This window comes from Microcaecilia unicolor, chromosome 1 (assembly GCF_901765095.1).
Source record: "Microcaecilia unicolor chromosome 1, aMicUni1.1, whole genome shotgun sequence".
Classification (NCBI taxonomy): Eukaryota; Metazoa; Chordata; class Amphibia; order Gymnophiona; family Siphonopidae; genus Microcaecilia; species Microcaecilia unicolor.
This window is the reverse complement of record NC_044031.1, coordinates 534,756,804-534,783,917: the sequence shown is the minus strand read 5'-3', so window position 1 is coordinate 534,783,917 and position 27,114 is coordinate 534,756,804. Positions and strand designations below refer to the sequence as shown.

General features: G+C 44.2%; 1 protein-coding gene across 1 annotated transcript in view; it reads left to right on the top strand.

Annotated features, from left to right (window-relative positions):
- The window catches only part of NBN (nibrin), a 136,527-nt gene that overhangs the window by 54,657 nt on the left and 54,756 nt on the right, over window positions 1–27,114 (top strand). The window contains 1 exon segment of the mRNA XM_030216354.1: window positions 19,264–19,361. Coding sequence (XP_030072214.1) covers window positions 19,264–19,361 — 98 coding nt within the window.

The window sequence follows — 27,114 nt, the reverse complement described above, 5'->3', positions numbered from 1 at the left end:
CCTTCCTCAGGAGTCTACATAAATTAAGATATAAACAAATGAACGTGTGAGTCCAAAAAGTAGAAACATTACAATATCGAAATGCAAGTAAAAAATATATATATGTTTGAGATAAACACATTAAAAAACATAATAAACGAACATGTGACAAATCTTTATAAACATATTAGCAAACATACTAAGAATATATGTAGAGAGACATATACAATAAAGCACGTAAGTGAATACAATAGAAACAATATAATGTGTGTGAAAATATTGCATAGAATACAAAAAACTTTTTCAAAAGAACATCTAATGAAGGGCATATTGAAAATACATATTGAAAGTCATATAATAAAAGGCATATAATCATATTTAAAAAAAGGGTGTGCAGAGAAGCCATAAAGAGTAAAGAACAAAGAACAACGAGGAGTGTGTGGATGCAAAAGAAGACATATGAGCTAATTAGGTATGTGGAAGAAAAGTATATGAGCAAATGACATGTGACTGTAGTATGTATTCTGCAAAAAATACAATATAGTGCTGAATGTACAATTAACCAGATTAGAAAAAGGGTGTTGTGTAACTTTGTGTGGAGGATCATAAAATTGTAAGAAAAAAAAAGGGAAAAAGTGAAAGAGAAATTGGAAGTGGATAGACCAACCTGGTTATCTGTGCCTGACGATATGAATCCTAGGGAAATAAATTATAAAAGTGGATGGTCTGGGGAAGGATGCATAAAAAAAATGTATGAACATACATGTAGGAAAATATATTGGTGAGGAAAGCGTCAGAAAACATGAGGAAAAAGAAAGACATGAAACCATGAAAGCCCGTCATTAAGGGAATCAGGGAGCTGCATGACGTGCAAAAAACTAGTAGTGTAAAAGTGAGCGCAGGAAAAGGCATGAAAAAATTGGAAAAGCCCTAAGTACAAATGCTGAATCATGGGATACAACAGGGTACAGGGATGTTGATGGTAAAGTGTGTGTATTGCGGCGAGAAAAGGCATGTCCTTTTTGTCCTTTTAAACCGGCATACATTCCTGCACACTCTTTTCATTGCTTTCCAGCGACTTTCAGAAGTGACTTGACTCACCTTCACCACAAAGCGCTTTCTAAAGGAATCGTACCTACTATTTTCACATCCTTTATTGTCTTCAGCTTTTTTCTTTGTCGTTCACGGTGTCACAACTGTTTCCTCCCATCACACTCCATAGTTTTCACTTCCTAGTACTGCCCTCTTCACTCTGTGTTCTCTTTCTCGATTTTTGTCACAATTCATGGACATTTCTCTTCCCTTTTGAGGTTTGGTGCTCACTTTCTCTCCACTGCCTTTTTTTTCCCTCAGATGTAGTAATAGTATTTTCTTTCCCTCAGATGTAGAATTTCAGCCACTAGTTTTTTGCACTTCACGCAGCTCCCTGATTCCCTTAGTGATGGGCTTTCACGGTTTCATGTCTTTCTTTTCCTCATGTTTTCTGATGCTTTCCTCACCAATATATTTTCCTACATGTATGTTTATACATTTTTTTAATGCATCCTTCCCCAGACCATCCACCTTTATAATTCATTTCCATAGGATTCATATCATCAGACACAGGTTGGTCTATCCACTTCCTATTTCTCTCTCTCTTTTCCCTTTTTTCTGTCATACAATTTTATGATCCTTCACACAAAGTTACACAACACCCTTTTTCTTATCTGGTTAATTGTACATTCAGCACTATATTGTATTTTTTACAGTATACATACTACAGTCACATGTCATTTGCTCATATACTTTTCTTCCACATACCTAATTAGCTCATATGTCTTCTTTTGCATCCACACACTCCTCTTTGTTTTTTACTCCTTATGGCGTCTTTGCACACCTTTTTTAAAATTTGTTTTATTATATGTCTCTTCGATAATGCCCTTCATTAGATGTTCTTTTGAAAATGTTTTTTGAATATGTTTTTTGTATTGTATGCAGCATTTTCACACACATTATATTATTTCTATTGTATTCACTTATATGCTTGATTGTATATGTCCCTCTACATATGTTCTCAATACGTTTTTCAATGTTTTCTAATACGTTTATAAAGATTTGTCACATTTTCTTTTATTATGTTTTTTAAATGTGTTTCTCATACATATATATATTTTTACTTGCATTTTGATATTGTAATGTTTCTACTTTTTAGAGTAAACAAGCAATTCATGTGTACCAGTTCCATTCCACTCATATTTTTATAGACCTCTATCATATCTCTCATCAGCCGTCTTCTCTCCAAGCTGAAGAGCCCTAGCCACTTTAGCTTTTCCTCTTAGGGAAATTGTCCCATCACCTATATCATTTTCGTTGCCCTTCTCTGTACTTTTTCTAATTCCCCTATATCGTTTTTGAGATGCGGTGGCCAGAATTTTACACAATATTGGAGGTGCGGTCACATCATGGAGCAATACGAAGGCATTATAATGTCCTCATTTTTGTTTTCCATTCCTTTCCTAATAATACCCAACATTCTATTTGCTTTCTTAGCCGCAGCAGCACACTGAGCAGTGGGTTTCAACGTATCATCGATAACACCTAAATCCCTTTCCTGGTCGGTGACTCCTAACGTGGAACCTTGCATTACGTAGCTATAGTTTGGATTCCTCTTTCCCACCTGCATCGCTTTGTACTTACATTAAACATCATCTGCCATTTGGATGTCCAGTCTCATTAGGTCCTCTTGTAATTTTTCAGAATCCTCTTGCGATTTAGCAACTTTGAAAATAACTTTGTGTCATCAGCAAATTTAATTAACCTCACTAGTTATTCCCATCTCTAGATCATTTATAAATAGGTTAAAAAGCAACGGTCCCAGCATAGACCCCTGGGGAATCCCACTAACTACCCTTCTCCATTGAGAATACGAACCATTTAACCCTACTCTTTGTTTTCTATCTTTTAACCAGTTTTTAATCCACAATAGTGCACCACCACCTGTCCTATGACTCTCCAATGTCCTCTGAAGTACTTTACTACTACTACTTATTTCTGTAGCACTTCTAGATGTACGCTGCACTGTACACTTGAACATGAAGAGACAGTCCCTGCTCAAAATGCCTTTTAAAAATTCAGATACACGATATCGACCAGCTCACCTTTATCCACATGTTTGTTCATCCCTTCAAAGAAATTTAATAGATTGATGATGCAAGATTTCCTTTCACTAAATCCATGGTGGCTTTGTCTCATTAATCCATGCATTTGAATATGCTCCGTAATTTTGTTCTTTATAATAGTAGCTACCATTTTTCCCAGCACCAACATCAAGCTCACCGATGTATAATTTCCTTGATCTCCTCTGGAAACTTAAAAAAAAAATCGGCATTACATTGGTCACCTCCAATCTTTCGGTACCATGCTTGATTTTTAAGATAAATTATATATTAATCACAGTAGTTCTGCAAGTTCATTTTTCAATTCTATCAGTACTCTGGGATGAATACCATCCGGTCCAGGCAATTTGCTACTTTTCAGTTTGTCAAATTGGACCATTACATCTTCCAGGTTTATAGAGATTTTATTCAGTGTCTCTGAGTACTTATGTACTTATCTGATGTGGCTTCATTCAGAGGAGCCATCACTGAAGGAGCTGTTAGAGGAGGGAGAGCTCACTGCTGAGAAGGGGGATGACTCAAAAGTAAGGAGGTTATTTCATAAAGAAAAGCTCAATACTCTTATTTGAGGCGTTGGCAGTGCTGTCCATTGAGGAGCATTCTGCTTCTGCATCAGGAGTTCCATCTTCGTTGATCATGAGTGGGCTTAGAGATCCTTCTAAGGCCTTTCCTGATTCATCCTGACATTTAGGACCTGATTACAGCAGAACAAGTCTTAACAGACATGAGTGGAATTAGCCATGGCTCACCTCATTGGTTCCGGAGGTGAAAGATAAATTGCAGCTTCTCAGGGTGGACTCCCTTCTTACGGATCATTTATAAATATGTAAGAATACCAGTTTGCCAGTGGAAGGGAGAATTGGCCTAAAAGACCTACAGGATAATAAGTTAGAAGTCTTGCTGAAACAAGCCTTTGAAGTGACCTCTTTGGTCCTTCAAGCAACAGTGTGCAACTTGTTTGTGGCAAGAGCAGGCCTGAAGTGGCATCAGCAGTCTGCAACACAAGACGGGTGCCATAATGCCCAGCTGTAATCGGGGTTGGCCTACTTGACAATGCTATTTATGACATATTAGGGGTTACAGTCTGCAGTATATCTTTGGTTGTCACGGCACGTCGGCAGCTCTGGTTGCGGCATTGGGCAGCGGATGCAGCGTCATATCTAGTTAAACTTCCCTTTCAGAGAAATTGACTTTTTGGAGGAGATCTCAGTAACTTGGTAAAAGAACTCGGGGAAACTAGGCCACAGTGGTTGCTGAAAGGTAAACCGAATGCCTCTGGTTGTCCATCTTCAGGCAGCTCTCGATTTAGAGATGGCATATGGTATCAGCCTGGTCTTCAGCAATATGGTCAGAAGTCCAGCTTTCAGGCATGCCAATCTTCCTTTCTTGTGGACAGGAAGTTCTCTCAGCTAGGGTGCCCAGTCCCTCCTGAGTTTCTCAATGATTCGAGGCTGGTCCACTCTTCTCTTTCTCCGATGGGAAGATGTCTTCAGGAGTTTCGGGAGGAGTGGGCCAAAATCATGTCAGTCTAGTGAGTTCTGGATATTCTTATAGAAGATTACAATTTACAGTTCTCCTACCTGGTTGATCCTCTCTTCTTTCAGTCTCTTTGTCAAAATGGAACCAAAGCAGTCAAGGTTCAGGCCACCATAGATTCCTTGCTGGTGCTCCGGGCCATTGTTCCAGTTCCTCAGGCACACAGACAAGGCAGATACACCGTCTAGTACGTTGTCCCAAGGAGGGAAGGCATCTTTCATCCAGTCTTAGATCTGAAAGATCTAAATGGCTGCCTCCGAGTGTCCTGGTTTTGCATGTAAACACTAATAGCAGTTATAGCCTTGATTCAAGCGGGAAGATTTTTCACTGCCTTTGATCTCAAGGAGTTGTACTTGCATAAACCCATATTGCTGGCACATTAGAGGTTTCCACGTTTTGCAGACCTGGGCCATCACTTTGCCTTTCAATCTCGCCACGGCATCAAGAACATTTACCAAGGTTATGGTGGTTGTGATAGCCTTCCTTCTGTACCTGGGAATCAGAGTTCACGTGTATCTTGACGACTGGCTCATTTGTGTGTCATCCTGTTCGGACAGCGTGGTGGCGATGGACAAAGTTGTTTGTTTTCTGCAGTCACTGGGTTGGGTCATCAATTTTGAAAAGAGCAGAGTAACTCCATTGCAGGTGCTGGAATATCTGGTCGTTCTGTTCTACAGAGGAAGGGAGAGAATCTTTCTCATGGAATGCAGGAGGTCGAAGCTGGTTCTACAGATTAGTCTTCACAGTCATGGCAGGTCCAGGTTCTGGGGGTCAATGACAGTGGCGATGGAATTTGTGAAATGGGTAAGGGCTCATATGTGGCCTTCACAGGAGTCTTATCCTCTGGTCTCTGGTGACAGAAAACTACATCTTTTATGCTCCTTGGACGCTGGTTTCCAGACAGAATATACAGTGATGATTTTCACCCAGGAATTTGAGTGTCGGAGCTCCTTTTCGGAAAACACAATGGGAGGTGGTGACAATGGACGCCAGCAAGTCTGGTTGGGGAGCTCATTACAAGTTCCATCTGGCACAGGACACGTGGACGGAAGAGGAGTCCCAGTAGTCGATGAATCACTTGAGCTCAGGGCAGTGTGGAATGCTTGTGCGACTTTACTCCCTTTTTTGCAGGCCTCCGGTCCAAGTTTTTTCCAACAATGCAACGGTGGTGGCTTATATTAACAAGCAAGGCGGGACCTGCAGCCATTCAGTGGCAGTGTAGACTTGACTCCCTCCTGAGTTAAAATGTCTGCTTATTCAATGAGGTTCTCCACTTTTGGAAGGTTGGTCTGGGTGAAGAAAAAATGTGGAATGTGAAAACCAAGTGAAATCAAATTCAAACATATCACCACCGTGGAAAGCAGACTGCGGAGTACCTCAAGGATCACCACTATCACCAATACTTCTCAACTTAATGATGATTCGACTAGCCAAGTCCTTATCCAGCCAAGACCTCAACCCATTCATCTACGCAGATGGCATCACAATATACATTCCCTTTAGACAGAAATCACCAATGAAATCAAGCTCAGTTTGAACACCATGGACTCATGGGCAAATGCATTTCAACTGAAACTCAATACTGAAAAAACACATTGCCTCATCCTCTCATCTCAACACAATACAAACAAACCCACAATTATAAACACCCCAGCCTACACCCTCCCTATCTCACCCTCCCTATCTCAGACAGTCTGAAAATACTCGGCGTTACAATTGATCGTAACCTTACACTTGAGAGCCAAGTGAACTCCACTACCAAGAAAATATTCCACTCAATGTGGAAACTTAAACGCGTGAAACCATTCTTCCCGAGGGAAACATTTTGCAACCTTATACAATCAATGGTACTAAGCCATGCAGGCTACTGCAATGGAATTTATGCGGGATGTAAAGAACAACTCACAAAGAAACTCCAGACCGCTCAAAACACAGCAGCCAGGCTGATATTTGGTAAAACACGATTCGAAAGTGCCAAACCTCTCTGAGAAAAACTGCATTGGCTCCCAATCAAAGAACGTATCACCTTCAAAATCTGCATCATGGTCCATAAAATTATCTACGGCAAAGCTCCAGGATACATGGCAGACCTCATAGACCTACCAACCAGAAACATAATCGGATCATCACGATCATATCTAAACCTCCACTACCCAAACTGCAAAGGACTCAAATACAAATCAACTTATGCATCCAGCTTCTCCTATATAAGCACACAACTATGGAATGCACTGCCAAAAGCCGTGAAAACAACCAACGACCATCTAAAATTCAGGAAATCACTAAAAACCAACCTGTTCAAAAAGGCATACCCCACTGACCCAACATAAGTGCCTGAACTCTGCAACACAGCTAAACCAAAGGTCGTAATGGACACTACATAACCCTTTCCTCTCCTCGATCCCCATTGTGTCAGAAACACATGAACCTTATTCGACCACAACATCACCTTGTATTTGTTCTCTACCGGACTTGTCAAACTCCTTTAAGGTACTATGTGAGCCACATTGAGCCTGCAAATAGGTGGGAAAATGTGAGATACAAATGTAACAAATAAATAAATGAAACCATGTATCTGATTTGCAGATGTTCACTATTAATGCAAATTACAAGACTCTGATCTGGTGAGGCTTAACTTTTCTGGTCAGAGGCATGCCAGCTTAATCAAAATGGAATTGGATGCACGATGATAGCAGATTAGCTGGTGTATGCTTTACCACTGGATGACTGGATCTGTTAAAGTGAAAGGAGATGAAGAGTTGCATCAACTGTCTAATGAATTCTCTCCTCTTCAGGTAGTGACAGCTCGTTAACTATCTAGCTTGCAGAGACCTTTTTTTTTTTTATGTTAGTGCCCATGAGGTTTAGGATAGAAGGTAAGATAAGCAAAACTATCTTGTCACTGATGTGACTATTTTTGGTTGGAGCTTAGGATGCATGTGGAAGACTACTTTACTGTGGTACAATTGCATGTTTATATGTGACCAAAGCTTGAAGTTCATTGATTCTTCTGTAAAGGTGACTGCACTTTCCATGTTTATTTATTTATATATGACATTTATATCCCACATTATCCACACAAGTTCAGGTTCATTTTAGTTAACAATAAACATTTGGAAAAAGTACAGTACAATTGGTATTAGCATATGTAGCTATAATACAGTACACAAACTTAACTACTATTGAATAACAAGAGCAGGGTTCCAAGCATGCCCAAGTGCTAACAATTACAAGTGTAAGGGATCTACTAAATAAAAATGCTTTCAACAGCTTACGAAATAAAAGGTAATCAGTAACGTATCTTAATGGATTAGTCAGAGAATTTCCATATCTTTGTGCTTTGATAGGTAAAGCCTACATTATGAGTAGATTTATAATGAAGCTTCTTAGAACTTGGGTAATGAAGGATGAGAGAGTCTCTAGATGTAGGAAAAGCATTTCATTAAAGGCAGTTCTATCAAGTTTTGTGTGTGATAAGGTAATAAACCATGCAAAATTTGATAAACAAGTATACAAAGTTTAAAGGTAATACGAGAATTTATTGGAAGCCCATCAGGCTCATTTTCCAAAGAGAAGGACGCCCATCTTTCTACAAAAATCGGAAGATAGGCGTCCTTCTCCCAGGGTCGTCCAAACTGGTATAATCGCACGCCGATTTTGGACGTCCCCAACTGCTTTCCATCACAGGGACAGCCAAAGTTCAAGGGGGCGTATCGGAGGCGTAGCGAAGGTGGGACTTGGACATGCCTAACACATGGACATCCTCGACCCATAATGGGAAAAAAGGGCGTTCCTGATGAGCACTTAGACGAATTTACCTGGTCCTGTTTGTCTTATGACCAAGGCACAAAAAGGTGGCTGAAATGACCAGATGACCACCGGAGAGAATCGGAGATGACCTCCCCTTACTCCCCCAGTGGTCACTAACCCTCTCCCACCCTTAAAAAAAACATCTTTTAAAATATTTTGTGTCAGCCTCTATGCCTCTATTTTTTCAGCAAGCTATTTGCCTCACAGTAGTTCAACTATATTGTGTATAAATGGGATGTAAATGGTAACGTCATCGGCATACATAAAGGTATTAAAAATCCAGTAAACTACCTAGTGGAGCCATCATTGACTTGAACAGAATGGGGGAAAGAGGGGAGCTCTGGGGAATACCACAAATCAAGGATCAAGGAGGAGACATAAGACCAGTCTGCTGTACTTGATATTGTCTAGATTTCAGAAAACTATTGAACCATTTCAGGACTATGCCACAGATGCCAAAATGATCCATCAATCTTAGTAAAATACAATGGTCAACTATATCGGAAGCACTAGATATATCAAACTATGGAGTTAAACTTTTCCTACCTAAGCTCAGTTCTTTCCTAAAATTATCTATCAAGGTGATTAAGACAGTCTCTGTACTATATCCAGCTCTGAACCCAAATTAAGAACTATGCAGAATAGAGTGTGAATGAAGATAGTCCATAAGTTGAGATGACACCAATCCTTTCATCACCTTTACTAACAAAGATGTAGAGGCCACGGGCCTATAATTGGATACTTCACTCCTAATAGACAAGGGGTTCTTCAGAATAGGAGTAAGAATTATTCTGCCTTTGTCTTTAGGGAATAACCCTTGAGATAGCATAAAAGAGAGTTCCATATCATCAAGCTGATCAATCCATAGACTGGTGGGTTGTGTCCATCTACCAGCAGGTGGAGATAGAGAGCAAACTTTTGCCTCCCTATATGTGGTCATGTGCTGCCGGAAACTCCTCAGTATGTTCTCTATCTCAGCAGGTGGTGGTCACACATCAGCAGCAGCTCTGGCTAGGCCTCCAAGCCTAATTTTTAGGTTTTGTTGAGTGCCTGGGGTTGAGGGCTCTTTTGAGCAAGTGCAAACCTGGTGGTGCCAGGTCCCTCCTTTTCTCCCCCCTCCCGCTGGCTCCGTTAAAAAAAAAAAAAAAAAAAAAATTTTGAACGGCCTTAAAGGCGTTTATTTCGACGTTTATTTAAGCGTCTATTGCAGCTACTCACTGAGACACCAGGTCGTTACGACTCGGAGCGGACAGCAGGTAATTTTACCTTTTTATAGCGGGCGGGGGTTCCCCGATTCTTCTCCTCGTGGCACATGGCGTCGGAGGGCGAGGGCGCAAAGGGTCGCTCCCCGGGTCGCTCGAGCGCTTCTAGAGGGGATGCGGGGGTCTTCAAGCCGGATTCGCCCTTGGTGGGTGACAGTTTCGCGACCGATGCATGTCCCGGTCCTTCCTCCGGCGTGGCGGTTTTTCCCGCCATAAACGCCCATCCCCCGCTCCTCGCCTCCGCCATCTTGGCCGGCCACGCGGCTCGGACGGCTTCTTCTTGGGCCGCCCTTGAGGTTGGAGACATTAATGCCATGAACGCCCTTAATTTGGGCGACGGCACAGAAGCGGCTAAAGTTAAGAGCCGTTCTTCCCGCGCGGCTCCTTCGCGGAGTTTCGCGCCGGACGCCATTTTGGATGCGCAGCATGTCTCTCCCCCGCTGTTGCGAGCGCCGGTTGAGAGAGCGCCTAGGGCTGTTGCCCAGGCTGCGGAAGTGCACAGTCTGGGGGGTTTCTCCCCCGAATTTGTTTTGCTGCTGCATCGGGCCTTCCTCATGCACAACGCTGCCCCCGCTCCCTCCTCTGGTAAAGAGGTTGAGGTTCCCAGAGGTAAACGCCCTCGGGTTGATTCCCAGGCCTTGGAGGAATTTGTCTCCTCCGATGTAGATGAGGGCAGCGTGTCTGGGGTCTCCCAACGGTCCTTTGCGGATTCCTTGGAGGAGACGGATCCCCGCTCGGATGGAGCGGATGACCCCTCTGCAGCGCGGCTTTTTCACCCGGAGGATTTGCCCAACCTGTTGTTACAGGCCATGGACACTTTGAAGATATCCTCTCCGGAGGACGTCTTTCCCTCAGCCCCTGTTGGCTCTGTCATTATGCTGGGGACGAAGCGCCCGCCTAGAACCTTCCACGTGCATGATGCCATGCACACCTTAATTTCGGCTCAATGGGATGTCCCAGAAGCGAGCCTTAAAGTGGCTAGGGCTATGTCCCGCCTCTATCCTTTGGCTGTGAGTGAACGTGAGGCCTATCTGTGGCCTACCGTGGATTCTTTAATCACTGCGGTGACTAAGAAAACGGCATTGCCGGTGGAAGGTGGCACGGCCCTAAAGGACGCCCAAGACAGGAGATTGGAGGCGGCCTTAAGGTCGTCCTTTGAGGCGGCTGCTTTAAGTTTGCAGGCCTCAGTTTGCGGCTCCTATGTGGCCAGGGCGTGCCTGACTATGGTGCAGCGGGCTTTCCCCTCGGATCATTCCTTGAGGGATGATTGGCCAGCCCTGGAATCGGGCCTGGCCTATTTGGCAGACTTGCTGTATGATGTCTTGAGAGCCTCAGCTAAAGGCATGGCTCAGACTGTCTCTGCGCGGCGGTGGCTTTGGCTGAAACATTGGTCTGCTGACCACGCCTCAAAATCCCGCCTGGCTAGATTGCCTTTTAAAGGCAAGCTGCTCTTTGGGGTCGAGCTGGACAAAATCGTGACTGATCTCGGCACGTCTAAGGGCAAGAAGTTACCGGAGGTCAGGGCTCGGGCTAGTGCTCGTCCCGGTACCTCCAGAGGACGGTTTCAGGAAGCCCGTCGGTACCGCCCGGGCAGGTCGGGTGCTTCTGCCCCTTCTTCCTTTAAGAGGAAGTTCTCCCCCAAGCAGCATTCCTTTCGCAGAGACCGCTGTCCTGGAGGTGCTCCCTCCGGTCCTCCCCCAGGGTCTCGTACCCAATGACGGGGTATTGGTCCACGCCCCAGGGCAGATTGGAGGACGGCTGTCCTCGTTTCTGGGCGAGTGGACCACAATAACTTCAGACGCTTGGGTGCTGGAAGTCATCAGAGACGGCTACAAGCTAGAGTTCTGCCGACCCTTAAGAGACGGGTTTGTACTCTCTCCCTGCAAGTCTCCGGTCAAAGCTGTGGCAGTGCAGCAGACTCTGGACAATCTGATCCGCCTGGGTGCGGTCGTTCCGGTGCCAGAAAGTCAGCTTGGCAAGGGGCGTTACTCCATTTACTTTGTGGTACCAAAGAAAGGAGGTTCTGTCCGGCCTATCCTCGACCTCAAAGGGGTCAATCGGGCCTTGAAAGTGCGGCACTTTCGCATGGAGACTCTCCGCTCTGTTATAGCGGCAGTGAAGGCAGGGGAGTACCTGGCATCCTTGGACATCAAGGAAGCGTACCTGCATATTCCCATCTGGCCTCCTCATCAACGTTTTTGCGTTTTGCAGTCCTGGGCCGACACTTCCAGTTCAGAGCCCTCCCGTTCGGGTTGGCTACTGCTCCGCGGACCTTTTCCAAGGTAATGGTGGTCATAGCGGCCTTCCTGCGAAAGGAAGGGGTACAAGTCCATCCTTATCTGGACGACTGGTTGATCCGAGCCCCCTCTTATGCAGAGTGCGGCAGAGCTGTGGACCGGGTAGTTGCTCTTTTGAGCTCCCTGGGATGGATCATCAACTGGGAGAAGAGCCAGCTGCGCCCGACTCAGTCCCTGGAGTATCTGGGAGTTCGATTCGACACCCAAGTGGGCAGAGTGTTCCTGCCAGACAATCGGATTGTCAAGCTTCAGGCTCAGGTGGACCAGTTCCTAGTAGCCTCTCCTCTTCGGGCTTGGGACTATGTGCAGCTGTTGGGCTCTATGACGGCCACGATGGAAGTAGTGCCCTGGGCCAGGGCTCATATGAGACCACTACAACACTCTCTGCTGCAGCGCTGGACTCCGATGTCGGAGGATTATGCGGTGCGTCTTCCCTTGGATCCAGCAGTGCGCAAGGCGCTGAGCTGGTGGATGCAGACAGACAAGTTGTCTGCGGGAATGCCTCTGGTGTCCCCAGAGTGGATTGTCGTCACGACGGACGCCTCGTTATCGGGCTGGGGAGCCCACTGCTTGGGAAGGACAGCGCAGGGGCTCTGGTCTCCTGCAGAGGCAAAGTGGTCTATCAACCTCCTGGAACTCAGAGCCATTCGGTTGGCGCTTTTGGAGTTCATCCCGGTACTGGTGTTGAAGCCTGTACGGGTCCTGTCGGACAATGCCACGGCTGTGGCCTATGTCAACCGCCAGGGAGGTACCAAGAGCGCCCCTCTAGCCAAGGAAGCTATGAGTCTATGCCAGTGGGCGGAAGCGAACCTGGAACAGCTGTCAGCGGCCCACATTGCCGGAGTCATGAATGTCAAGGCGGACTTTCTCAGTCGCCATACCTTGGAGCCCGGAGAGTGGCAGCTATCTGCTCAGGCGTTCTTGGACATCACGAAGCGCTGGGGCCAGCCGAGCCTAGATCTGATGGCGTCATCGGCCAATTGCCAAGTGCCGCGCTTCTTCAGCAGAGGACGGGACCCTCGATCCCTGGGAGTAGATGCTCTTCTCCAACAATGGCCGACACAAGAGCTTCTCTATGTGTTCCCGCCCTGGCCCATGTTGGGCAGGGTACTAGACCGGGTGGCAAAGCATCCCGGCAGGATAATCCTGGTGGGTCCGGATTGGCCCAGGCGTCCCTGGTATGCGGACTTGATCAGGCTCTCAGTCGACGATCCTCTGCGGCTGCCAGTGGAGCAGGGCCTGTTACATCAGGGTCCCGTGGTGATGGAGGATCCCTCCCCCTTTGGTCTTACGGCCTGGCTATTGAGCGGCAGCGTCTGAGGAAGAAGGGCTTCTCAGACAAGGTCATCGCCACTATGCTGAGAGCGAGGAAACGCTCTACTTCTACTGCTTACGCCAGGGTTTGGCGTATCTTTGCAGCGTGGTGTGAAGCAGGCTCTCTTTCTCCTTTCACTGCTCCAATTTCTTCAGTGTTGGCGTTCCTGCAAGAAGGTCTGGACAAAGGCCTGTCGCTCAGTTCCCTTAAGGTCCAGGTAGCGGCTCTGGCTTGCTTCAGGGGCCGCCTGAAGGGTGCTTCCCTGGCTTCGCAGCCAGAGGTGGTGCGCTTTCTCAAGGGAGTTAATCACCTGCGCCCTCCTCTGCACTCAGTGGTGCCTGCGTGGAATCTCAACCTGGTACTAAGAGCATTGCAGAAGCCGCCTTTTGAACCCTTGTCGAGGGCATCTCTGAAAGACCTGACGTTGAAAGCAGTCTTTTTGGTGGCTATCACTTCAGCCAGAAGAGTTTCCGAGCTCCAGGCGCTCTCATGTCGAGAGCCTTTTCTACAGTTCACTGAGGCAGGAGTGACTATTCGCACAGTGCCTTCCTTCCTGCCCAAGATTGTTTCTCGCTTCCATGTGAATCAGCAGCTATGTCTCCCTTCCTTTCGTAGGGAGGACTACCCAGAGGAGTACTCTGCTCTTAAATATCTGGATGTGAGACGAGTCATCATCAGATACTTGGAAGTGACCAATGATTTCCGGAAATCGGATCATCTGTTTGTCCTGTATTCAGGTCCTCGTAGGGGTCTGCAGGCTGCTAAGCCTACAGTGGCAAGATGGGTCAAGGAAGCCATTGCAGCGGCTTATGTGGCCGCGGGGAAGGTGCCGCCTATCCAGCTGAAGGCTCACTCTACAAGAGCTCAGGCGGCCTCGATGGCAGAGGCCGGTTCCGTCTCCTTGGAAGAGATATGCAAGGCGGCAACTTGGGGCTTCGGCCCATACATTCTCCAAGCATTACCGCTTGACTGTGGCTGCTCGGGCGGAGGCCCGGTTTGGAGCTTCAGTGTTGCGGTCAGGGATTTCTATGTCCCGCCCTGGGTGAGTACTGCTTCGGTACATCCCACCAGTCTATGGATTGATCAGCTTGATGATATGGAAGGTAAAATTATGTATAATCATACCTGATAATTTTCTTTCCATTAATCATAGCTGATCAATCCATAGCCCCTCCCAGATATCTGTATTGTTTTTATTCTGGTTGCATTTCAGGTTCAAGTTTAGTCTTCAGTTACTTCAGAAAGACTTCGTGTTCAAGTTTTTTCACTTGGATTCTTCAAGAGTTAAGACGAGTTTGTGTTACAGTGAGCTGCTGCATTCCTCTCCCCTCCGTTTTACGGGGCTGGATTGAGACTTAAAATTCTGCCGGCACTCCCTCCCGCTTCGTGCGGCTGTAGGGCAGTTTTGTACCCCTCCCGCTTCGGCGGTGTTAGGGTCAGTCAGCTCCTCCCGCGGTTGCGGTTGCAGGATAAGCCAGATCCCCCCGCATCGGCGGGTGTGGTGTCCCTCCCCCGCTCCGCGGGGATGAGCTGGACGGATTCCCCTCCCCCACTTGTGTGGGGATGAGCTGGGTTAATTCCCCTCCCCCGTTTCGGCGGTGGTGAGCTGGGCAGAGTGTCCCTTCGTGGGTGTAATTCTCTAAGTGCTGAGTCCTGCGGATGGAGCTTTGATATCGACATACTGAGGAGTTTCCGGCAGCACATGACCACATATAGGGAGGCAAAAGTTTGCTCTCTATCTCCACCTGCTGGTAGATGGACACAACCCACCAGTCTATGGATTGATCAGCTATGATTAATGGAAAGAAAATTATCAGGTATGATTATACATAATTTTACCATTTAACTTAAGATAACCAATGAATAAATCTGGTGCTGACCTCACGAGATAAGTGGGGCAAGGAACCAATAAACAATATGAATACTTAAAAAGAAAGAATTTGACTGAATCTAATTATGACAGTGAAAAGGAGGACCATATCGTATCTGCTGGTAGGCACGTTTTAGATTTATTAAGTAGGCTAAGATAATCATCCAAGGCAGAGCTAGGTCAATTAGTTCAGCTTGGATTTTATCAATTTTCTGTGCAAAATAGTTAGCAAGTTGGTCCACAGATGAGAGAGGTTCATTAATAGCTGATACGGATTAAGTATCTAGGATGGAATTCCTTAAGGAATAAAGCTTCCTAACATTTATAGAGGAACCACCTATGTGCCTTGCATAGTAAGAAGTTTAAGCTTTCTTGATTTTATGTTTATATTCTTTGGATAATTTTTTCCAGGTAAACCAGTTTTCAGCAGTTTTAGACTTTGCCCAGATGCGTTCTTGACATCTACAACACCTCTTCACTTCTAGGAGTTCCTCTGTAAACCATGGAGATAATTTCTTAGTGGGCCCCAATTTTGTTATTTCAGGCACTTAAGTCCAGTATACTTCTGCTTGTGTTATCATACAATTGAAAGAAATCCGAAGAAGACGCTGCTATCAGTAGCTGGTTAAACGGTATATGAATCATAGTTAGCTGATGCTAAGGTCCAGCTTGGGTGTCAGCACTCAAGAAAAAGATGTAGGTGTCATTCTAGATAATATGCTGAAATCTTCTGCTCATTGTATGGTGGTGGCCAAAAAAGCAAACAGGATGATAGGAATTAGGAAAGGAATGGTGAATAAGACCGGACATATTATAATACCTCTGTATCGCTCCATAGTGTGACTGCACCTTGAGTATTGCGTTCAATTCTGGTCGCTGTATCTCAAAAAAGATACAGCAGAATTAGAAAAGGTTCACAGAAGAGTGACCAAAATGATAAAGGGGATGGAACTCCTCTCGTATAAGGAAAGGCTAAAGAGAGACGGCTGAGGGGAGATATGATTGAGGTCTACAAAATCCTGAGTGATGTAGAACGAGTAGAAGTGAATCAATTTTTTTTTTACTCATTCCAAAAGTACAAAACTAAGACACTCAAGTTACATGGAAATGCTTTTAAAACAAATAGGAGGAAATATTTTTTCATTCAATGAAAAACTTTGGAACTCCTTGCCGGAGGATGTAGTAACAGCAGTTAGGGTATCTGGGTTTAAAAAAAGTTTGTACAAATTCCTGGAGGAAAAAGTCCATAGTCTGCTATTGAGGCAAACATGGGGCAGCTACTACTTGCTCTGGGATTTGTAGCATGGAATGTTGCCACAATTTGGGGTTTGCCAGGTACTTGTGACCTGGCTTGGCCACTGTTTGGAAACAGGATACTGGGCTAGATGGACCATTGGTCTGACCCAGTATGGCTACTCTTATGATTTCAGTAGCATTAACTTTGCCCCTTGTTACAAAGGTGGATAATTTGTTTACTGACTTGCTGACGGAGCTTCTTTCCAATAAAGTGTTAACTTGCTGTGGTCGGATTAAGGAATAGGAGACCAAGATGGTTCTTAGATGTAAAAATTTATAGGGTCGGTAAATCTATACGCTAAGAGGTCTAGCTGGTGATCTTTAATATGAGTGGGACCACAGTAAAGAGGGAGAATTGCCAGTGGTTTAAGAAGCTGAAGAAACTTTTAGTATATGAGATAATTAGAGATAAAAACTTTAGAAGAGGAAGCCATGTTAGGTATAACAAAATTGACAGATGTCTCCAAATTGCCTTGCACAAGATACACTGGTCATACAATAGACATAGTCACTGCTGTATGAGTATCCTCCCTTACCCTTAATACCCTTAATTCTACAGAAATTTCAAAGCAGACTTGGTGCAATAATTTTTATTGCACTCCAGTGGCCAAACGTATCCTAGGCTCAACTTCCTTTCAGGCTTTGTTTCTTCCTTGGGTCTAACACCACTCATGCCTCAATAAATTGGTTCATCTACAAAGTGGCACCTGGCCCCCTCCGAAGGGACACCACCGTGTCGTGGTGGAGGGGCTTCAGTGTTTCAGTGACTCAGAGGGCTCTGCTCTAGGGTTACCCATATCAGACAGGCCTCTGAGGAGAAACCAGACAAAGAGTGTCCCAAACTGGAGGATCCAAGATGGCGTTGAGGGAGGACATACGTTAGTTGAGTTCCCGTTTTACGCCAGAATACCTGAAGAAGTAGGTGCGCTCCCCAGAGAATGGGGAAGAGAAAAGGTAAAGCCGTGGTGTTGTCCCTCCTCGAACACGGCTGGGGTTCCCACCACTTCTCAGCCTACTTTTGAGAGATTCAGGATCATAACGTCGGGGATATTAGTTCCTGCTTCGAGGAACAGCAAGGCTTTATTGCTGAATCTCAGTGGAGAGGGAGTGACTTTGAGTCCCCCTGTTGGCACGACCCCTCCAAGACCCGGAAACAGTAACACTTCGCTATGGAGGTCGACAGTGGAAACGCCCGAAGTGGGTCAGGATTTTCACGCGACCCGAGGAGGTCCTGGTGCAGCATAGACTCCGGATAATAAACCAACTGGTGGATTGGAGAGTGAGTTCTCCCCCCCCCCCCCCCCCCCCCCCCGAAGATATCTGGAGCGGTTTCTGTGGAGAAATTGGACCTGGTGAAGCAAAAAAATGTCACAATGGACACATTATGAGAAGCGCTGCAGAGTGTGAATAACTTTCTTCTTCAGATGTTTAAACTTTTTCAGGAATAAACATGTGAATTAAAGAATTTATATCAATACTTATCTAACAAAGTGGAAGTCCAAGATATAAAAATAGAGACTCTGACTATGGAATTTTTTCTTTTATTGAACTGTTGAAGAAATATTTCTCTGATAATCTGCAAACATTTTCTGATAGCCACCCTCCGGTGTCTAAAGCGATTTTTATGTCCCCTAAATAATCTTCTTTATAAGAGAAAAGAGATGTGAACTTAATTGATATTTTGGAAAAGCTATATTACTAGTGACTTTCGCCTTTGATTTAGATAGGAATAATGTTTTGAAATTGTATTTCCGACACATGGTTGATAGTTTTTTGGGTTCAATGATAGATATATTTCCTGACTTATCAGGGGAATCACAGACTAGGAGGTGTGAACTCTTGGCTTTTAAGCCAAAGATCATTGCCTAAGTGGGACCTTCCTAGTGCGATTCACTTGTAAGTGTTCTATTTCTTTGAATTTTAATAATTACTTATTTGTTGAACCTAAGAAATTACAAGCGTTTGTGGAGTTGAAAGAACAGATGAAGTACCCTCTGCAGCAACTTCTTTTAGTTACCACTGTACCTGCTGCAATTACCGATTAACCTTCCTCCCTCAGAAAAAGTGAATTGTAAGATTAACCATTTTGAGTTTTTCATATTTTCTTTGAGATTGTTTTCCTGATCTTGGATCTCCCAGTTGTGGACGATTATATAACATATATTGGTGGGAGAAAATGTTTTCTTTTTTTAATATCAATTTCTGTTTTCCCTTACATTTATATGATAAATGTGAATGTAATTGTAAAATGATAAAATTAAAAAAAAAAATGCCACCTGGCTCCATTAATTGTGTTATAGGAGGCTGGCATAGCTTCCCTTTTTATCTCCGAAGTATCTTACATGGAAAGAATGAATCAGGGAGCTTCAAGCTTTGGTCACATATGGAACCTTACATGCAACTGTATGAAAATTACAGTAGTCCAGGAAAGCCATGCTCATAAAAATTCTGTTTATCCAGGAAAGCTTGCAGAATGGTCAGGATTACAGTGCTGTAAAATATCAAGCCTAATCCAGACAAAATACCTTTGTAAGATTGGCTGTTACTCTTGGCATGAAAAGCCCTCATGAGGGTAGATATGTACATTAAAGCAATTCCAACCTAACCTAATATCTGCTTAGACTGATGTAAACACATATTAAATTCTGAATCATGTATTTTAATATAGAAGCTGTCTTTTAATATTTTATTGTATTTTTCTATAACTATTGGTATTATTGAATGTATTTTATTTGTAATATAGGAAAGGCCACAGAGCTATTCCAGAAGAAGAAGTTGGATTAGCAGTTATCTTCATGTCCACAGACACATATTGCAACCCTCAAATCCAACATGATATAGGTAATGAACAAATTTATTACATCTGTACACACACATCATGAAAAACATATTTATAATATAGACTGATTTTTAACAGTACAATCTTGTTTGAGTGTCCTCCTTGATAGGTAACAACTGAGTGGATTAGAAATGGCATACTAGAGAGCCTGGTGCTAGATGGGTATGCAAGAGCTCTGCTTATTAAGGAACAAGCCAAAAGTGATAAACCCTACAAATACAACAGTCAAGACTATGGCTCATGGAGGGTAATTTTATATAGGCTTTTTTGTATATAAACTCTGCTTTACACATGGAAAAGGTGTTCCCAGGGTGCAGTTTGGGTGGAGTGGGTGTGGAATTGCAGTGTACCTACAATTTTTGTTTTCTTTTTGGATTTAATTGATGCTGTTTCAGTTTGTACACATTGACACCAACTTTGAAGCAACCGTGTACTACTGGATCTGCCTCTGGTTGCTTATTTTATAAAGGCACATAGGCATCTTATATTGCAGCCTGACTTCTGGTGGTAGTTCGGCAAGACTATCACTAGGGGTCACAGGCACCATTTTTGAACCTGGTGCGGGCAAGGGCAGGAGCAACCCCTGAATCACCAGCAGTTACTTCAGGTAGATCTGGGGGCCTTATGAGGGGAGAGGGTGTGACCAACAGGTGCTGGGGGCAGGGCTTGAATCCTTGAAAAATGTGTGTGTGTGGAGGGGAGTCTTTGTTGGGGGTGAGGGGTAGGGGGACACATTCCCTTTCAGAGTGGATCCCAGGGAGCCAAATACTGCAGCTTGCAAAGTTAATTGCAAGTTGTTGTGTTCTTTTACTGTGGGAGTCACTAACCTGTGGTACTGCATTATTGCTGGTTAGTGACTTCTGCAGTAAACTAAGCTGTGATAAAATGCATTGTTTTATTGCGTCTTAGTAACTCTCCCCCCCACCCCACCCCCAAAAAAAGATATAAACAGTTTAACAAACTGTATGACAAACAGTTGTGAAACAAACTGGAGGCTACAGGATTCAAATCTGTGAATGATATTGCCATATCCATACCTTTCAAGGATGACATACAAGAAATGGCAGCCACAATTAAAAACACTATGGACATCATGTAATCATGGGCTTCAGCTTTCAAATTGCAGTCAATAGAAATAGAATAAGAAAAAACATAGAAAAGAAAATAAGATGATACTTTTTTTATTGGACTAACATAATACATTTTTTGATTAACTTTCGAAGGTAGCCCTTCTTCATCTGATCAGAAATAAGCAAATTTTGATAAGTAACAGCATATATAAGTGAAACATCAAAGTATTTCAGTGACAGTCTGAAAGGATGAGGGAGGGTGGGCTAGGTGAGAAACAGAGAGGGCTGAGAGGATGAGGGACAGGGAGATATGCATGGTGATCAGAGGGTGACAAAGCAGTGAAATTTCATGGTTTATAATGGGCTAGAAAACCCAGATCTTTAAGTCCTGTATGGTGGGTATCAAAATATTTAATCATTTTGACTTCAAAGGTCTTGTGTTCCTGTATTGTTTTAAAGTTTCCCTTAAATATTCTCACCATAAAATCATTAGTACAGTGTTCTGGTTTTGTAAAGTGCTGTCCCACAGAGGTAACATCCTGGTTGGCACTGGCATTTTTCATTTGATGTCTATGTAAATTAAATCTCTTCTTTTCTATGTTTTATTTTATTCTATTTCTATTGACTGCTTTTAGAAGTGGACTAACATGGCTACCACATCTTAGTTTTCAAATTAAAACTGAACAAGGGAAAAATGAAATCAATGGTAATTTCTTGCCCCTACAGACCTGTTCATTCCAAAGCTTTTCATTAGATCATACTAGCTACCCACTTGATGACAACTTCTAGGTTCACCATCGACCAAAACCTCACTTTCGATCAGCATATAACACAAACCAACAACAAAACATAGCATACTCTGGAGGCTAAAGAGGATCAGAAACTTACTATCAATGGATTCTTTCTGACTAGTGGTACAATCATTAATAATATCCAAGTTAGACTATTGCAATGGTCTGTACACAGGCTGTAAGAAAAACCAAAGCCTGAAAAAGCTCCAAATGGCCCAAAACGCGGCAGCAAGACTAACCCATAGAGCCAAAAAATACCAAAGGGCCACCCCTCTACTACGCACCCTACATTAGCTAAATGCCAGAATATCTTTAAACTCAGTATACTTGTATTTTTCATTCTACATGTATCAGCACCAGCCTACTTGTATACTATTATAAACCTCCCACTGAAGAATGCATTAGAATGCGCCAGGAACTTTCTCCTTCTTCATCTCCCCAAGTGCAGAGGAGTGGCCTTTAAATCCATCTTTAGCTTAGGGTTCCCTTTTCTGGCCACTAAACTCTGAAACGCTTTACCAACTGAAATAAGATGGTCGCCTGACTATCTTTCCTTCCAAAAAAGTCTGAAGGCTCATTTCTTCACCAAATTTCTGATACAAAATAATCAGACTCTTGTTATGATACAGAGTAGTGAGCCCTTGGACCGCAGCCATAGGCCCGACTGTGGCCGAAAAGTCACCTCCGAAACCAAAAGGAAAGAAGATAAGGCAATGGCTCAAAAACTTGGTAAGATTGGAGACTCAGGGCTAGGCCAGGCAGCAGCTTGGCAAGACTGGAACTCTAGACTTGGTATATATATAGTCAGAGTACATTGACCTTTCTGTTAACTGTTATTGTCATTGGTACTAAATTTACAATATGTTATAAAATCAATAAAAAACTGATTGAACTAAAAAGACTTGGTAAGGCAGGAACTAGCAAGGCTGGAGATCAGGAGCTAACGATTCTGGAACTTAGGAGCTGGCAAGGCTGGAACTCGGGAGCTAGCGAAGCTGGAACTCAAGACTTGACAGGAACTCAGGAACTAGCAAAGCTGGAACTTAGGAGCTAGGGAGACTGGAATTCAGGACTTGACAAGGCAGGAACTCAGGAACTAGTAAGACTGAAACTCAGGACTTGACAAGCGTGGAACTCGTGAGCCTAGTGAGAGATGGCCTAGGCAGGGCCAGAAGGACTGAGTTGCGAAGGCACAAGAAAGAGGGTCTTGACTTCCTTGAAATACACCCAGACCCATGATGTTACTCTGGATGCGCCCTGGAAGATTCCTGCCGCTAGCCTGATAAAACATAGGCTGCAGCGCTTGCACCCTAGGAAGGAAACACCCAGCTGATGGGCGGAGTAGATGCCGTCCTATGGAGGCCCCAAGACAGAGCGGTAAGTGTTGGGGAGCGGATCAGGACAGAAGTCACGGTAGAACTGTGACAACTCTAATCTCCACTCTTTCTATCACCCATCACAACTCCTATTCCCCCTTCCCCCTCAAATAATCAACATACCTGAACGCCACCCAACCAACTAATGACAAACAGCTTGAAAGGAACCATTCAGATGTCTATTCTACTCTCTTCTCATCCTCTGCACACTGTCTCTTAACATTAGCAACGGTAATAGTCACCACTTGTATATTTCACTCACCAAGCCACACTGAAATGACTTGGTTGTATAATTTGGGATACAAATACTAATAAATTGAAATTGTTTCACTACTACTTAATATCATAACCTGACCAAAACATATCTGGTATAAAATCATACATACAAGGTTTGGACCCCGTTAAAAAATAATGGAAGCTGTTTTGAATGAAGCCAGTTATTCCTGAGAGAGAGGGTTTGAGGTGTCAATTTAAATTAAATAATTGAAAAAAATGTACTGTTTAGTAAGTTCTGAGCATAACAGAAATTCTTCACTACTGACAGACTGGAATGAAACAGTTGTTCTGCAGATATACCCCATACTTTGAATGGGCTTTGTCAGTATTGCGATGCGGCTTAGTAAACAGGAGGATAAAATGTGATAGCTGATGAGGACTGCATGATTCTCCTAGCCCGCCCGATTTCCTTCCTGGTGCAGTGTCATAGACCAAAACTGATTTTTTTTTTCTTTATTTCCTCACAACCAGTGATCCTCTGTGCTTATTCCATGCTTTATTTTACACCAACTTTGTTCCTTTTATCTGTGTACTGAAGTTATAAAAGAACTTTTATGTACAATTTCTTTTTACTGAACATAACATTAATTGGTCAAGAAGGATACTACTACTGTTGGGAATGCAGTTTTCAAAAGCCATTGACCCATACAAATTGGCTGTCTCAAAATTCTAGACTTAGTCCATAGTGGAACACTTTATCTGGTGCAGGAGGTATGGTGCTGGGGCCTCTTGATAACAGTGATCTTAACATGAAGAGATTTGATATAAGGTCTAGAGTAAGTACACACAGGAAATCCAATATGTTAGCATTTAACTTTCAAAAAGGAGGCTATGATAAAATGAGAACGGCGAAAAGGGTGTAGTCATAGGACCAGAATGTGTGGCTAAAAGCCCAGCTGATGGTCAAGACCCAGGCGGTCCTGTCGCCAACTCAGGAGAGGGAGTAAGAGACTACAGGTCAGAGGAGGTTACCTGGCTGCGGGAGCAAGTAACCCAGATGGAGTCATCCTGTAAGATTCTGCAGAAACAGGTGGAAGAATTATGTCAGCAACTGAGAGAGGGAAAGGAATTTATCCAGGCGGCTGAACAGCAGCATGAGGATGCTTTGATCTAAGTATGCCAGTTAAGCAGTCAAATCAGGTAGCAAACCCTCCTTATAGAACGGCTATACAGAGAATATGAGCAGCTAATGAGGAGTCACCATGCGCTGCTTGAGAGGAAATTGTCAAGTTTATGATAAGGAAGAGATGATGGACCAAGTGCAGGAGCTGTGAAAACAAATGGGAAAGAGTGTTCCACCTGATTGCTTTGAAGAGAAAGTTATACAGCTGAATGCCCTGCGTGAAGAGTGGGCACAGCAGCAACAAGTGGTCAAGGAAATATAAGGCCTTGTTGGCTGATTGACAGAGCAGGCCCAATTGGAGATGACCAGAATTGAAGTCCATCAGCTGCAAAGGCAATTGGCTGGGGCTAGATGGAGCTACAGTGAAGCACTGGCTCAAATCAGAGGACTAGAAGCCAAGAATACAGGACTCCAAAATCAAGTACAGGAGATGTGCCTCTGAGAGGAGGAGTACTGTAAAAGAGAAGTAATAGCCCATCACAAATGTATCCGACTGTGGGAAGAGAATGCACTGCTGTCCCAAAAGTTAACAGGATTACAGTGCTAGATCACCATTGAGTTTGTCAGTGTGCAGGAACACCAGGAGAAGGTGATGGCGCTGGGAGAACATGGATGCTGCAAGACCAGTTGGCCCAAAATCAAACCCAGCTGGTTCAGGTGGAGATATCCCGGATCAAGATGTAGAAAGAGCAGGAGGAGTTGGATGACCATTTGAAAGAGGCCTCTCAAGCAAGAGATTCTGAGGAAGAACAATACCGTTTTGTAGAAGCCTAGCTTGATGCCCTGATGTTGCTGAAGGAGAAGTAAGTGTTGCTTGATAAGCTCCTAACTTATCAGGGCCAGGCAAGGAGCTGGATTATAAAGTGGACAGCTTTAAGAGGCCACTGGCCTAAGAGCTTGAAGACCAGAGGGGCTTGGTGGTTGCCTTTCAAATTGGTTACCAGGAGGTCACGCTGCTTCAAGAGCATTGTGAACTTGAATCGAGAACTGTATTCCAGAATGATCTTGTCCAGGCAACTGATGACTTGGCATGTTGTGAACTTCAAGAGAACCAGATGCTAGAGCTGGAGATGGGGAGAATAGCCTGACTGACATTGTAAAGAATGGTGATGAAGATGTAAGGAAAACCAGTACACTGACCTTATAGGTGGGCCCTAGCTCAAATGTTGGTCCCTTGTGAAAAGTCCATCACATAGAGTGATTACCCAAAGGAAGAAGAGACAGTGGCATTTAATGAGGTCATTGAGAGTGATGCTTCTATTCATATTCCCAGTTGTGAGCATCTTGGAGACACAGGAAGTACTGCAGCCGAGTGTGGTCTGCCTTAGACGTGTCAGCCATTCCGAAGAGGTGGATTACGATTGGCTGTTGGAAGTGAAGGTAGCAGTACAATCCATGGATGGAGCTCCGATCCAGCTTCCTTCAACTGGAATGGATATGGTTTTCAGTATCATCTTTATGCTGATGACACCCAGCTATACCTCTCCACACCTGACATCACCGCGGAGACCCAGGCCAAGGTATCAGCCTGTTTATCCGACATTGCGGCATGGATGTCCAACCACCACCTGAAGCCGAACATGTCCAAGACCGAGCTCCTCGTCTTTCCTCCTAAACCCACTTCTCCTCTTCCTCCACTCTCTATCTCTGTTGATAACACCCTCATCCTCCCCGTCCCATCTGCCCGCAACCTCGGAGTCATCTTCGACTCCTCCCTATCCTTCTCTACGCATATCTAACAGACTGCCAAGACCTGTCGCTTCTTCCTCTTCAACATCAGCAAAATTCGTCCTTTCCTCTCTGAGCATACCACCAGAACTATCGTCCACGCTCTCATTACCTCTCGCCTTGATTACTGCAACTTACTCCTCACCGGCCTCCCACTCGGCCATCTATCCCCCCTTCAATCCGTTCAGAACGCTGCTGCACGTCTTATATTCCGCCCAAACCGATATACTCATATCACCCCTCTCCTTAAATCACTTCATTGGCTTCCGATCAGATATCGCATACAATTCAAGCTCCTCCTCCTTACCTACAAATGCACTCAGTCTGCGGCTCCTCACTACCTGTCCACCCTCATCTCCCCCTATGTTCCTGCACGCAACCTCCGCTCACAGGACAAAGCCCTTCTCTCAGTACCCTTCTCCACCACTGCCAACTCCAGGCTCCACTCATTCTGCCTTGCCTCACCCTACGCCTGGAACAATCTTCCTTTACCCTTACGCTATGCCCCCTCCCTACCCATCTTCAAATCTCTGCTTAAAACTCACCTCTTCAATGCTGCCTTCGGCGCCTAACCGCTCGAGAATGCCCCAATCTATCCACCCTATCAGATTAACTGTTCACTCGTCCTCTAGATTGTTCACTTGTCTTTAGATTGTTCTCTTGTCTTTTAGATTGTAAGCTCTTTGAGCAGGGACTGTCCTTCTATGTTTAAATTGTACAGCGCTGCGTAACCCTAGTAGCGCTTTAGAAATGTTCGTTAGTAGTAGTAGTAGTAGATATGCCTGTGATGGGGACTTGGACAGCCTGTGACCATCGGTGTGAATGGGCCTAATGGCTGCTGTGGTTACTTTACCCTGTTCATTTAGAGTCGAAACAGTTACCCAGGCAATTAGTAGGTTTTCCAACACTCACTGTAAACTAGATACCTGTCCCAGCTACCTAATGAAATCCGCCCCTGACAGCTTCATAGCAGACCTCACATCCCACCTAAATTACATGCTTCAGCAAGGCCTCTTCCCTAAAGAAAATGGCAATATCCTACTCACCCCAATACCAAAAGATACCAAGAAAAAAACAAACGAAATCACTAACTACCATCCAGTAGCATCTATCCCGTTGGTGGTCAAACTGATGGAAAGCATGGTAACAAACAACTTACAGATTACATAAACAAATTCTCAATATTACATGAATCACAGTCAGGCTTTCGCCCCCTCCACAGCACGGAAACAGTATTACTCACTCTTCTAGCCAAATTCAAGCAGGAAATAGCAACAGTCAAAAACATCCTTCTCCTCCAATTCGACATGTCTAGTGCATTCGACATGGTAAACCATAATATATTAATAAGATTACTAGATAAGTTCGGGATTGGTGGAAACATACTTAGC